Below are 15,044 nucleotides of genomic sequence, written 5' to 3'. Positions count from 1 at the left end.
AGCCTGACGTACCTGTAAAGCCTTCTCCAGTATGGTGAGTTTTTTTTTTTCCACTTTCTGTATCAGAGTCAGTCACTAAGGTTTTTTGTCTTTTTGTTGGTATAATAATCACATCATGTAAGTCAGAACTATATTCTGAAGAACTGTTATCTTCTGAGATACCAGTGTATATGTCTCTTGAATAATCAAGCAAAGTATCTGCATAAACTTCACCAAAAAATTCTTCACTCAAAATTTAGCCACATGTCATTTTTTAAAATTTTCCCGGTAATAAACTTACATTTATAGTACAAGGTTGAAACAAAAACCTGATGGAGCAAAATGTGAATGATAATGACAATCATAAGTTGTATGATGAACCCTTGATCAATTTTGAGCTCTGAAACTTTGCATGGTGATGTTAATTGTATCATTGTCTTAAAAACTTACTGATACGTCCAAGTGAAAAGCTCTGGGTCAATAATGTTCGGGTAACAAAAGACATATTAATAAGTTCTGGTCATTAATGTGTTAATAGTACTGCTTCAGGTATTCTAGTCTGTGAACTTTAGAGCATGGGTACTCTTCGTTGCCTCGGAGTGGAATTGCAGGGTCACTGTACAGACATTGTGCTCAGCTTTATTGGACTTGCCCCAGCAGGTTTTCTGAGTTCCAGTTGTTCCACTTTTTCACCAACACTCAGTAGTGTCAGTCTTTTTCATTTTATTCTGGCAGGCACATAGTGGTATGTTACTGGCTTTAGGTTTCATTTTAATGCTTCTTAATGAGATTGTGTATGGATTCATTACATATTCTAATGTATTGTCTATAGATCAAGCAAAAGGTAGATCTATAGATCAGCTAAGATAAAGTCAAGCATGTATCTGCTGATACTTTCTTAAGTCGACCTGTCTTTATACTTAGAAATGTCTGTTTTAATAAGCTTCCCTGGTGGCTCAAATGGTAAAGAATCTGCCTGCAATACAGGAGACCTGTGTTCGATCCCTGTGTTGGGAGGATCCCCTGGTGAAGGAAATGGCAACCGACTCCAGTATTCTTGGCTGGAAAACTTCATGGACAGAGGAGCCTGGCAGGCTACAGTCCATGGAGTCACAAAGAGTTGGACACAGCTGAGCGACTATCACTCACACCACACACTCAATGAGACTGAGCACTTTTCATATGCTTATTGGCCTTTGTCCTCTTGTGAAATGTCTGTTCAAGTTTTGCCTGTTTTTCTATTGGGTGGACTGTCTTTTTGTATATTCTGGATACAAGTTATTTGTTGAGTGTATTGTGAGAACATATTTGGCGAAAATATTTTTTGTTTTTGAATTGTGATATATACCTTTACATCGAACACCACTTTCAGAGCTCATGTAGTATTTCATTTTATTCATCCATTTCATAATTGTTCATTTGTCTATTTTATGTATATTCTTTCACTATCCAGGTTACAGGCAAGGGGCTGGAGGTGCAGCACAGATTAAGGTAGACCATCACTGCTTGCATGGAGTGGACACTCAGGCCAGCTTCACGCTCCCCATGACATTCCTTGATCTCGCTTGTGGATGCTACTTCCACTTCTGCTGGTGCCTCCCACTGACCAAACTAACTAGCAGTCCAAGTGCATGAGAGCCCATCAGTGTGATTCACACGTGTCTACCTCCTGATAGAGCAGCTGGAGCAGGGGCTGAGTGGATCTGCTCGTGTTGGAAGGTCTCATGTGGGGGTGTGAATCGGCGGTGGCTCAACACAGGGACAGTGCCACTGGCAGAAGCAGTCCTGGGAGACACCCCTTGGCAAGTAAGCCCTGGAGGTCGCCATTAACCCCACCGCAGAGCCTGTATATTCCAAGTGAAAAGCTCTGAGTTTTAATATACAATTTACTGATGTTCTTTATAGTTGGCATCTTTTAAGAAATCTTTGTCTCCTCCAAGATGGTGAAGATGTCTACTCCATGATGTTCTGTGTTTTCACCTAGTCTTTTTTGTTTTACCTTTCACTTTTAAATCAGAAATCTTATTGAGTTGATTTTTGCTAATAGTGTGAATTAGGATTTAGAGTATAAGTTTTCTCTCAGATTTCTGGCTGACCCAGCATCATTGATTGAGAAAAACCATCCTTATGACACCAGTTTTCCACCTTTTTTATGTAATAGGTGATCATATATGTGTGAGTTTGTTTTTGGACTCTCTTCTGTTTCACTGGTCAGTTTATATCTTTATAATGGTCTTAATAACAGGATAGGAGTTTGCTGGTGGCACAGTGGATAAGAATCTGCCTGCTGATGCAGGGGACATGGGCCAGGAAGATTCCACATGCCATGGAGCAACTTAGCCCATGAGCCGCAGCTCTTGAGCTCATGAGCTGCAACTAAGTGTGGGTGCCACATTTCCAGGAGGCTGACTCTGGTGCTCCAAGGAGTTGGCTAGGCCCTGAGTTGCCTCAAGGGCACCTCCCCTAGCATGCTTGTACCAAGTCACTTCAGTTGTAACCAACTCTTTGCAACCCCATGAACTGTACCCAACCTGCTCCTCTGTCCATGGGATTCTCCAGGCATGAATACTGGAATAGGTTGCCATTTTAGGGACCAAACCCAGATCTGCATTGTAGGCAGATTCTTTACCATCTGAGCTACCAGGAAAGCCCTAGCCCTAGCCCTAACCCCTAGTCTCCCCAGCCTGCAGCCCAGACTCCTGCAGCCTCCACCCTGCAATGATGCCTCTTGTGGGGCCCGGGGTTTGCAGTGTGCAACACAGAAGAATCCCACGAGCCTGACTCACACTCCCCAGGGACGTGGTGGGGCTTCCTCATCCCTGTGCCCCTCCTACAGCCCAGCACCAGGCTTTGGGCAGGACCTCCCATTTGCTGAGAAAGTGAAGATCTTGAAATAGAGGATAAGACATAGATGTCTGTACTTTTATGGATCGCCCATGAGACATACTCTACTCCAGGGATGCAGAGGTTTTAACATGAGGGAACGTTTGCTAAATGGTATGCTTTTCTTCTTTCCTCCACTTCATCTCTATTTTCTGAAAATAGAAATTCATGTCAAGATGCTTCCTTGTTTAATTGTTTTATCTCAAGGTCATTTTACTCCACTAAAGGCTCAGTCACTTCATTTCAGTGGAGAAGGGCTGTCATTTTAAATCCCATTCACATGAATTAGAAGCTATTTATACACAGAGGTCGCTGCCTCTGCTTCTTAGAAACACGGAATTCCATTGAAAACAGATTGTTCAGAATAGCATAAATAAAACATTTGAAGGAGAGAAGGAAGATCTCAGTTCATCCCATTTACCTTTTCGTTACTAGAACCGAGTTTCTTCCATAAGCGACTTTGGAGTTAGACTTCGAGAATTCTAGTGCCACCACTTGCTAGTTGTGTGACCTTGGCCTATGAGTGGATCATACTGAACCTCAGCTTCCACACCTGTAAAATGAGGTAACACCTGTCTTACAGATATTACACATAAGAACACATACATGGCAAATAACATGTATTCAATACACAGTTATTCCCAAATTTGACTGAGCCTAAGGCTAGAAGCTAATTAAAACTACAAAATCCTTCTCCCAGAAGTTCTGATTCAGGTGCCTGCAACCTGTCCATAAGAAACTCCATGGTAAATCTGATGCCGATGGTTCATAGACTGCTCTTTAGAAATTCTGTTGTAGATCCTAAGTTCCTTGAATAATAAGTCTTCAACTCCTCTTCTCCACTTGGCTAGACTCCCTACCCTGTGCCCTCATCATATCCTATTTCTAAGGACTGTTTCTTTATATATAAAAAATTTTCATTTCCCTCCCTACATCCTTAACTAAATTTCTTCAGGTTTAGAAAGGGGATAAGGAAGAAATGTCAGCATGGTGTCTTCAGCATCCAGGTTATAAATAGGAGGATTTTACTACTTTTATTTGGCAGCTGATTTCAGACCTCATTTTCTGAAACTGGACTTTTCTGAGAAGGAACTTACACAATGGCAGAGATTACTATGAAACATTTAAAGAATTAGCTTCTTATTAGTGATTGAGCAGGATTCTGAAGTACTCATGGCCCACAGGGGATACCTGCGCCAGGCAGTTCACAGTCAACCAGGAAAGTGTCAGGCAGACATCACATAGGTTGGAGGGCACAGCACCTGGTCCCAAAGGTTCCCAGCAAGAGGTGCTGGCCTGGATCTAAAAGGATGAATAGGCGTTGAGTGGCCATGGAGGAGAGAAGGGAGGAATTTGGGGTAGCTGCTGCTTAGTTGCTTCAGTCGTGTCTGACTGTGTGACCCTATGGACTGTAGCCTGCCAGGCTCCTCTGTCAATGGAATTCTCCAGGCAACAGTACTAGAGTGGGTTGCCATGCCCTCCTACTCCAATACTGTTGCCTGCATCTAAACGGATGAATAAGAGTTCAGTGGCCACAGGAGGAGAAAAGGGAGGAATTTGGGGTAGTTCAGTTCAGTCGCTCAGTCCTGTCCGACTCTGCAACCCCATGAATCGCAGCATGCCAGGCCTTCCTGTCCATCACCAACTCCCGGAGTTTACTCAACCTCATGTCCATTGAGTCGGTGATGCCATCCAGACATCTCATCCTTTGTCGTCCCCTTCTCCTCTTGCCCCCAATCCCTCCCAGCATCAGGGTCTTTTCGAATGAGTCAACTTTTCGCATGAGGTGGTCAAAGTACTGGAGTTTCAGCTTCAGCATCAGTCCTTCCAATGAACACCCAAGACTGATCTCCTTTAGGATGGACTGGTTGGATCTCCTTGCAGTCCAAGGGACTCTCAAGAGTGTTCTCCAACACCACAGTTCAAAAGCATCAATTTTTCGGTGCTCAGCTTTCTTCACAGTCCAACTCTCACATCCATACATGACCACTGGAAAAACCATAGCCTTAACCAGATGGACCTTTGTTGGCAAAGTAGAGGGAACCCCAAATTTCGTGTTAATGAAACAGTAATCCTATTGTGAAACCTGAAGTAGCAGGCAGTGAAGAAGACCTTCCTGAACAAAGCTGGTGGGGCAACCACATGAACAGGAAGGCAAGATTTAAAACCTGCAGAGACCCCCTCCTAGAGCTTGTGGCTAATGTCCCAACAATCATCCAAGTGCCAGGCTGAGAATATTGGAGAGATGTAACTAATGCCTCTGATAGGAACACAGTGAGTTCAACCTGCTTATGAGGCTTTATACACTTCTAGAAGGAAAGGACTGTCTCAATTCAGATTTCTGCTAAGATTCTTAGCTTTATACTGAATCAAAGGATGATTATTGAGTCCTTTTCAAAGAAGAAAAGTGCATAGGATTTGAAAAATAAGCTTCCCAAGAACTAACAGAACCTCGACTCACACGCGGAATGTGAGAACTCACAGACCCTGTCCTGGCAGCCCAAACAAACCTGAGACACAACAAATAAAATTACCCCCCAACCCCAGCCCCATGTTGAATCCCTGAGCCCCAAGCTATCCCTTTCTTAACTGTGGACACACATGGGTGGGTGTGGCATTTTAAGTGTCTGGGCTTTGTAAGCTGTTGGCTCAGGGCTGCCTTGGTCTTCAGGCTTGATATTCAGGGGAGCTTGAGCATGAATCAACCAGATCACAGGATCCTGGGTGATAAAACAAATTCCGCCCAGGGATTTAAACACCTCACCATGAGGCACTGCTGTCAACTCGCAGCGCTCTCACCTCCTGACTCCTATTTCCTCACTGCGGCTGCTTCCATCTTCTGCTTAAACCCTGCAGGCCTTCCCACTGCTCTTAGAACCAGGCCCAAACCTTCCAGCCAACCACAGGGCATGTTGTGACTGGCCCATGCTGGCCCTGGGGCTGGGGATCACCCCTCAAGTAACAGCCTGCAGACCTTAGCACCCCAGCCAAGGGTTCCCCCGTGGCCCCATGGCTGGGCCCTGCCCCCCGCCCTCAGTGCCCCCTCTGCCCCTTGGCTTCATGTTCTCCCTGCTCCTCTCCCATGGCCTCTGCAGTTCTGTCGCACCCCAGTTTCCACCTATGGCATGTGACTGAGTCACGAGAAGACACCAGACTCTGTATGAAGCATAGATGCGGCGAAAAGCCTGAATTCGGGTCCTGCTTTCATCAATAACTAAGTCACAGTCTCCTCTGAGCCTCGGTTTTGTTGTATGGAAGCCTGTGCTAAAGGTTTTGACTCTATATGTTGCTGGAGGATTTGCTGAGATTCTAGACCTGTGGACCAGTCGCAGGCATTGTAGGCTCTCAACAAATGTTCATAGGCGATTTGGTGCTTGTTTAGGACTCCACTGTCTAGTGCTCAGACCTAGTGTACAGGGCTTGTATGTATTTATAAACCTGGACTTCAGAATAAGAAGATCTGGGCTTAACAACTGGTGGCATCACTTCTCAGCCCAGCAGTGTCAGAAAATCCACTCAGCTTCTCGGAGCCTCCAAGTCTGCATCTTGCAGAGAGGGTGACACACAAACTGTTTCCCAGGGCTGCTGGGAGGATCAGGTGAGTTGATATACGAAAATGTTTTATACACCTTGGAGTTAAAAAAAAAAATCTGTAACCAAACTTCTGTGAATACATGCTGCTGTCTCTTGTTTCTCACCCAGGTAAGCTGCCTCTATGGCTGGACCCACAATGGCATCTAGGGAGCCTCAGCACAGAGATGGCACGAAGAAGAGTTTGCTGAAAATCAAACCCACAGTGAGCTATCCCTTCACACCTGTTAGGGTGACTGTCATCAAAAAGAAGATAAATGCTGGCAAGGGTGTGGAGAAAAGGAACCCTTTGTTCACACTTGGTGGGAATATAAATTGAGGTAGCCATTGGGGAAAACAATGGAGATTCCTCAAAATATTGAAAAACAGAACTACCATCTGATCCAGCTTGCGAACTGTGGTGCTGAAGCCTCCTGAGAGTCCCTTGGACTGCAAGGATATCAAATCAGTCAATTCTAAAGGAAATCAAACCTGAATATTCACTGGAAGGAATGTAGACTAAGCTCTTGCCTCCTGGCTCCTCCCTCATAACAGCATACAGACCACAGACAGGGCACCCCGAGAGCACCAACTCCACCTGGGTGGGGGGAGCTCCTCTGTGAAGGATCCTGTGTCCTTCTGTTTTGTTGCCCAAGCAGGGACGACGCAACAACTGTCAATTCAAAGGCACAGGGGAGACGCTTGGGTGGTCCGTGAGGCCCAAGGGTGGGACCTGCTGGACCCCCTGCTGCACAGCTGGTTACCAGATGCTGACTCGGGGTTTACTCCACAGGGTCCATCAGGAAGCACCTGGGCTCAGAACCTGGGGGAATGGGAGCACTGGGGCAGGTGGGCAACAGAGCGGGCCCACAGCTCAGTCAACCCTACTCAGAGCTCTGAGAGGTGAGTGAGACAGCCTTTCTGCTCTGCCTGGAGGGGTCATCAGAAGCCTCCCCCCGCCCCAGGGAGGTATGAGGTCTGGCAGGCACAATGGAGGGAACGACACAGCACAGGCTGTTGACCACCCCTGCAGCTGGGCAGCATGGCCTCCCTTGAAGGGGTCTAGGCAGCATGCATCCATCTTCATGGCTCTCAGCATCAGTCTTTGCTTCCCCAGCTTTACTGAAATATTGTCACATGACTTACGTAGACTTAAAGCATACAAGGTGATGATTTGATACGTGTAGATATTGCAAAATGATGACCATAGAAATATTAACACATCCATCAAGTCATTTAATTGCCTTTTGATAACACTGAAGATCTTATCCTCTTAACAACTTTCAAGTATACAGTACAGTGTTGTAAACAACAGCCACGCTCAGCCCTGTTGGCATCGATGGGATCTCTCTCCTGCAAGAAAATGATAAGTCCCACCTCATTCAAACTGGCTCAGAATAGGAAATAATTGAAATCTGTTCCCAGTTTACTTAACCAAGCCAGGGTAACCTGAATACCGAAACCTGATAAAGACGGAACAAAACAAGAATGCCACATACCAAATTTAGCAGCATTAAAACAGTAGGAAACCAGTGACCACTGGGGCTGGTGCAGAGTGAGTCCCATGACTACAAGGGCCCCTCTGGTGGCAGTTTCATGCCCAGTCAGTTTGAGCCCCAACTGTGCTCCTTTCCAGCCCTGGGACCTTGGGTTTGCTGCTTTGTGAAATGGGGTGATGGGAGCACCCACTTCCTAAGGCTCCTGTTATGATGAAGGTAATTCATGTATGTGTGTTATTTGCTCAGTCATGTCTGACCCATTGTGACCTATGGACTGTAGCCTGCCAGGATCCTCTGTCCATGGGATTTTCCAGGCAAGAATACTGAAATGGGTTGCCATTTCCTTCTCCAGGGGATCTTCCCAACCCAGGGATCAAACCCACATCTCCTGTGTTTCCTGCATTGCAGGCAGACTCTTTACCCCCTGAGACATCGGGGAAGCCAATTCATGTACAGCACACACAGAGTCACCAGCCTGCAAGCTGGGAGGGCTGCACCCATGGCGGCTGTGCTGTGTCATCTGGATGGTTAATGATCTTTAACAGAAGTCTCCACTTTTACCACTTTACTGGGAAACCAGATTCTCCTGTAGAGCCCAAGCTGATGGAGCATGTAAGGGAGGTTTGAATCATCCGTTTTCTGTCAACCGTCCCTTTGTGTGTACATAGCACCATTCTTACCATTCCATCCTGCAACCCTTGGCACAGCCCTAGGACACCAGTGTGTTGGTTCCAATGACTTGGTTGGAAAGGCCATCTGGTCACATCTCTGACAGCAAAGCAGCCCTGGGTATTTCTATCAGGCCTGGTCCAGCAGGGCTGCAGGTCAGTGTTCTAAGTCCCAGAGAAATGGGAGATCCAGAAGTTCTTGCCCAAGGCCAGGGTGTTCAGCCAAAGGAAACTCTCTTTTCCCTTTTTACTTGAGTAACAAAGAGGATGAGATGGTTGGATGGTGTCACCAATGCAATGGACATGAACTTGGGCAAACTTCAGGATATGGTGAGGAACAGGGAAGCCTGGTGTGCTACAGTCCATGGGGTTGTGAAGAGTCGGTCACAACTTGGTGACTGAACAACAACAAAATTACATTTGTTGTCTTGGACCTGACCTGGCAGAGTCCTTGCCAAAGGGCTAATCGGTCCCACAAGGGGTGGATCAGGCTCACAGCTGAGGGTCGCCACCGTCAGTTCCAGAGAACAGCCATCAGGGAACCAGTGACTGGTGTCCTGGGCTGTCACAGGATCCCATAGTATTTCCATAGTTCAAAGAGGAAGAGACAAGAAGCAGAGTCAGAAAGAACAACCTGCTGGAGAATACGTTTGAACACACTTTGGGGGAAGGATTTTCTACAAACAGAAGGTGCAGGTGTCGGCCAGGAGAGGAAGGGCCCTGCTCTGACCACTAGGTGGTACCTCAGGCCGTGACTGGAGAGCGGGGACAGAAGGAGTGGCGGCGGGCAGGAGGCGGTCCTGCGAAGCTGCATAAAGGACGAGCCGCAGGGAGGCTGCAGCGCCTCTGCCACCCAGTCCTCATCCTGCGGGGATGGCACTTCCCCCAGGTGCCCAGGCCAAGCTCCGGTCCCGAGTGCAGCCTGACAGCTGCTGTGCAAGAGGAGCCGCGCCAGGGCGACAAGGGAGACGGGTAAATAGCCACGCTTTCTATTCGCTTCAAGTTGGCTTGAATGGATGCAAACTGTGCCTGACCTGCGTGTGGAAAAGAGCTGGCTGGGGATGTCAGTGTGGTGGCCGTTATCCCTGAAACCGAACTAGACAAATCACACACAGTGACTCTTGACGATGGAGGTGATGACAGAAATTGTGACCCTCTCCCTAAATATGCTCTGAGTTTGAGGGCAAAGAGAGTTTTGAACATAAATCACGGGAGAGGAATTGGGCAACAGAGGAGGAAAGTATCTTGCTCTAGTTCTTGGTAAATCTAAATGCCTCATTTGTTTGTACTTCATTTCTGTGAAACTTATACAACTGTCTGTTAATCTGACTCCATGGAATTTCAAACATAGAATTTAGGGAAATTTTAATTGAGGGCTTCAATTTTAGTGTGTATGTGAAACCTAAACTTATGAATTGAAGGCGATAAGTTTTATTTGTGATTATGCTCAAGTTAGTCGATCACCTTGGTTACAATCTTAGTGACAACTGTAGGGATGAATCCTTGGGGCTTCAGGATGAACAGAAGGCACCTGTCTCCCTCTCTTGAGACCTGCAGGTCCTTCGGGACTCAGAGTCCACTCAGGAAAAGTGGGGCAGTCACCATGTGTATGGAACCAGGAGACTGGAGAGGTTCTGCAGGTTGTGAGCTGGGGCACTTTTGAGAGTAAGCATGGACACCAAGATGACAAGAATAAGACTGAAAGTGTCTTGTGCATGCTGAGGTGTCTGATGACTGTGCTAGGAGGTCTGTGGAAGGAGGGGAGAAGGGCAGAGGGGCCTTCACATCAGAGGAACTCTATTCCGGGATCCAGGACCCAGGCACACAGGGCACGTTGCTCACAGTGTGGTTGCTCTCCACACGCATGTACTTCTATAGACTGCTAACCCCTCTGGATCATGAATTAAAACCTGTTTTACAGTGATCTGCTGCTCAGAAGAGGAGCGATGAACTCCTCATTCCACCTGCACTTCTTGGATCTTGGGCTGAATGCCACGGAAGGCAACCTCTCAGGACTGAGTGTCCGGAATGCATCCTCACCATGTGAGGACATGGGCATCGCGGTGGAGGTGTTCCTGGCCCTGGGCCTCATCAGCCTGCTGGAGAACATCCTGGTCATTGGGGCCATCGTGAGGAACCGGAACCTGCATACCCCCATGTACTTCTTCGTGGGCAGTTTGGCAGTGGCCGACATGCTGGTGAGTTTGTCCAACTCCTGGGAGACCATCACCATCTATCTGCTCACCAACAAGCATCTGGTGATGGCCGATGCCTCTGTGCGGCACCTGGACAACGTGTTCGACTCCATGATCTGCATCTCCGTGGTGGCCTCCATGTGCAGCCTGCTGGCGATCGCTGTGGACCGCTATGTCACCATCTTCTACGCCCTGCGCTACCAGCGCATCATGACGGGGCGGCGCTCGGGGGCCATCATCGCTGGCATCTGGGCCTTCTGCACCAGCTGCGGCACCGTCTTCATCGTGTACTACGAGTCCACGTATGTGGTCATCTGCCTCATCGCCATGTTCCTCACTATGCTGCTCCTCATGGCGTCTCTGTACACCCACATGTTCCTCCTGGCTCGAACCCACGTCCGGCGCATCGCCGCCCTGCCAGGGCACAGCTCCGTGCGGCAGAGGACTGGCGTGAAGGGCGCCGTCACCCTGGCCATGCTGCTGGGCGTCTTCATCGTGTGCTGGGCCCCCTTCTTCCTCCACCTCATCCTGATGATTTCGTGTCCTCAGAACCTCTACTGCTCTTGCTTCATGTCTCACTTCAACATGTACCTCATCCTCATCATGTGCAACTCTGTGATTGACCCTCTGATATACGCCTTCCGCAGCCAAGAGATGCGGAAGACCTTTAAGGAGATTATTTGTTTTCAGGGCTTCAGAACCCCCTGTAGGTTCCCGAGTAGGTACTAAACTAAAAGTCCTTCTCTCTGCAGCTCTTCTCTCCATCGCTCTTATGACAAGGTGGGTTAGGAAGAGTCAGAACTGGAAATTACGCCATGCATTCCCTTCATCTTTTCTCCACCTCGAATCTGTGTCTAAGAGGCAGCTTTTCCCCGACCGGCAGTTGATGGGTCAAAGGTGCACGTGCCATTTCTCTGCCTTGAGAATGCCCATGACAGTTTCTTACTGACTGCTTTCCTCCTGCATTTTCTCCCGCTCCCACCCAGTTCTGGGGTCCCCAGCACCCTCCATCTTCTGAGTGTGTGCTCAGGGGAGGTGACACTCAGTGAGCAAGTCTAAGCATGATGAGCGTGGCTGGACCTGGGAGAAAAGCTGTGAACACACCACAGTGCGTGATCACTTTCTGCCCCAGAAGCAGTTCCCTAACTTTCTGTGATGCCCCTGGGAGTTTGGCATGCTTTTTGGGGCAGAGTAGAGCGATTAGATTCTTTCCATTTGAAATCTCCTGTCTATTTGCTATGGGAATTTTCCACAGCTCTCCTTTCCTGAACTCCTGGTTTCATGGCTTGTGTCCATGATTGTACAGGGATGACATTTCTTTAATTATATTTCTGTCAGTCATGTTTTTGCACTAATGCAAAACATTTCTGTCTGGACAGAAAACCTCTTGCCACAAACTTTCCCTTACATGGCATGAACATCTTTGTGACTGTTTCTTACTGTCTTATTCTGACTCGGTCCAGAGTTTCCAAGTGAGCGTTTTGGGGGCATGGGGGGCCCCCCAAGTACCTGCCATGAACACAACCTGCAGGCAAGCTATCTTTGACCTTCTCTGACGGGGTCTGTCTTGGAGTCTGAAGCTCTGTCACTGTACAGTCTGCAGTTTGCAGTCTGACTCCAGAAGTCAAGGTACCCGGCGCTAGCCCCCTGAGTCAAATCTTTTCCAGTGCAGAATGGACTGGGAAAGTAGAGTTCAGTCCTAACTCTTCCCCTAATGGGCAGTGTTTCCTTAATCATCTCATTTCAGGTTGCGTCTGTGCTGACCCCACAGGGCAAGGCATGGGAAAGCATGAGAACACTTGAAACTTGGAAAGCACCCTAGAGATTGTCTATTTATTTTAAAGGAAGGTTGCAGATGGGTGGTGCTAGGAGAGGATGCAGAGGGCTGTCAAAGCAGTGGCGTGGAAGCCAGGAGGCCTGCCTGGCCATGGAGCAGGTATGGGCCTTGGGCATGGCTCTAACCTCTGTGTCCCAGGGCTCTCATCTGAAGGGCTTGGTTCTTATGGCTCTGAATTCCATTCTCTTGTCTTTGATGTTAACAGCTTCTCTTTTGTTGTGAATATTCATGTCTAGACTGCCCCTAATGAAGGAATATATGTAAACAAGCAGTGGCCCACTAGGGTCACTAGATGGTGAGTGTGAGGGTCTATTGACCAGAAGACCTCCCTGGGCGCCAGGCACAAGCAAAACCTATAGACATGACCCCCACTCAGCAGCTCAGAGTCCAGAGAAAAATGGTGCTGGCTCAAGCAGGAAAGTGCATAAAACATACAAATCTTCTGGAAAGGGCAAATTAGCAGGTTATTGACAGTTGAGGTTTGAGGAGGCAACTAACCCTTCAAATGCATCCTGTCCTTTTAGCTGACATTCCCATGTGTACCCATGGGCATGAGTGAGTTCTACATGACTGTGCTGGGAACCACCAGTCCGAGTTATGTGGGTCGTGTCAGGATCCCTGGCTCCAGGAGCATGGGCTTCTCGCTGCCCAACTCGCCTCGGGGGCCCTGTTGCCACAGCAGTTTCTGGTGCTCGGCTGTTGTTTGTCGTCGTTGCTAACCAAATGTGTACTTAGCCCGCTGCCCGCCAGCACTCTCGGAGTGCTAACCGAGGTCATCAGGGCCGCGATCCCATAGGCAGATCACACTTCAGCCCTCGTGGTTTGCCCTGTGGCTCTTCTGGGGACTCACTCTCATCAGGCTGATTTACTGCTCCGGGTGGATACTGGCTGCAGACAAGGTCTGATCTTCTCTACAAAGGTCCTTGAGGAAATGCTCAAAGGTCTTATAATCTCTGTATAAGTAGTGCAGAAATAGCCGAATGTTCTGATGAGTCTTCACTTGGAAGAAGTAACCGGAATGCAGAGACTCAGTAAATATCTGTAAATGAGCCTGGAATCCCAGCCCACAGCCCCCAGACCAAAAAAAAAATCCACAGAACTGTTGTACGCTATTGTATATTAACTATTTCTGCCTTTGTAGCAATTTTTTTGGTGTAAAAACATGTGTTCAAAAAAAGGTTAATAAAACAGAAGGACCAGACCACCCGTTTTAACTGGCCATTCTAACTTCTGATAATCAGAGGGTTTTGGGTCTTCTGTTTGTCAGCAGCTGCTGCAAAATGAGGAGGGACGTTCACTGATGAGGTGTGATGGTATTTTCTTGATGGTATTTATCACCTATAGGATGGTCATTTATCAGTTCAAAATGATTTAACTCCTGGTAATAAAATTGTACACGTAAAAAAAAAAAAGAAAAAAAATTGTACACGTGACATTATATGCTGTCCAGAATTCTGTCTTTCAGGAAGTATTTTGGTGTTATTATCTGTTCTCAGTAGGGGGGTAGAGAAAGTGCCATTCAGGGATCTCTGCCATTACAGTTTGGGGGACATGACTTATCTCAAGACGTGTGGAAGAAGTGTGCAAAGCCCAAGGTGCTACCTACAACTAAATGTGAATTCAGGAGGCATGGATTGTGTGCGCTGTGGAACGAGGGCTGTGGCTGAGTTCTCACAGGTGGGTAGCGGGTGTGTGTTGAGACTTCCAGGGAGGGAATCTCCCTGGAATTTCCAGTAGGTAGTCTCTACATCAGGCTCAGATGTGGCTCCTCTTGATCTGGAGACCAATAAACTGAAAGGCCACCTTATCTGATATTTTTCCCAATGTAATGATGGTGGCAGAGGGGCCACACAGACATGAACCCCTTCCAGGAGCAGTGAGTAGGAGACTTGGCCTCACCCACCCAGGGCTCAGCGGCAGCCTGTGGCCAGTGCAACCCTGTTGTTCAGGACCCACCTTGGCCTGTTTATTTCCCAGGCTTGCTGTACATCTCTCCTTTTTGCTCCCAAGACTTGTTCTTGCTCTCATCTTAAATATGTATGCTTGAGTCTCTCCGACTCAGAGGGAGTCATGCTTTTAATTTCTTTTTCCTGAACCATTTTGCCCAGCTGAAAGACTTACTGGATCTTTCTGACAAACTCTGAGGACTTTACACTGACAGCTTCCTTGGAACCACTCAGAGGATTTGTGATGGTGGTGAAAGCCACCCCCTTGATTTAATCCTGTGCCATATCTGAGATTTAACTGATCTACTTATTCAACTTGCTTACTTTTACTTATTGAGTCCAAAGACTTTTATCTCCAAAGAGCTTTATCTCCCCATTCTCAAGCCCCTGACTCCAGATTCTCATGAAAAAAATTTTTTTAAAGATGGTTTTAGATGCATCATTGATGAGTCATATTTGTTTATTTA

The 15,044-nt window shown here is 47.5% G+C and overlaps 1 protein-coding gene across 1 annotated transcript; it reads left to right on the top strand.

Annotated features, from left to right (window-relative positions):
• Nucleotides 1-4,807: 4,807 nt before the first annotated feature.
• MC5R (melanocortin 5 receptor) lies at nt 4,808-13,832 on the top strand. The gene is made up of 2 exons (XM_043443877.1): nt 4,808-9,571; nt 10,521-13,832. Exon 2 carries the CDS (start codon nt 10,546-10,548, stop codon nt 11,521-11,523), a length of 978 nt encoding a protein of 325 aa, XP_043299812.1. The 5' UTR covers nt 4,808-9,571; nt 10,521-10,545; the 3' UTR covers nt 11,524-13,832.
• The last annotated feature ends 1,212 nt before the right edge of the window (nt 13,833-15,044 follow it).

This window comes from Cervus canadensis, chromosome 23 (assembly GCF_019320065.1).
Source record: "Cervus canadensis isolate Bull #8, Minnesota chromosome 23, ASM1932006v1, whole genome shotgun sequence".
NCBI classification, from domain to species: Eukaryota; Metazoa; Chordata; class Mammalia; order Artiodactyla; family Cervidae; genus Cervus; species Cervus canadensis.
The sequence above is the reverse complement of the archived record's forward strand: the minus strand, read 5'-3'. Positions and strand labels throughout refer to the sequence as shown.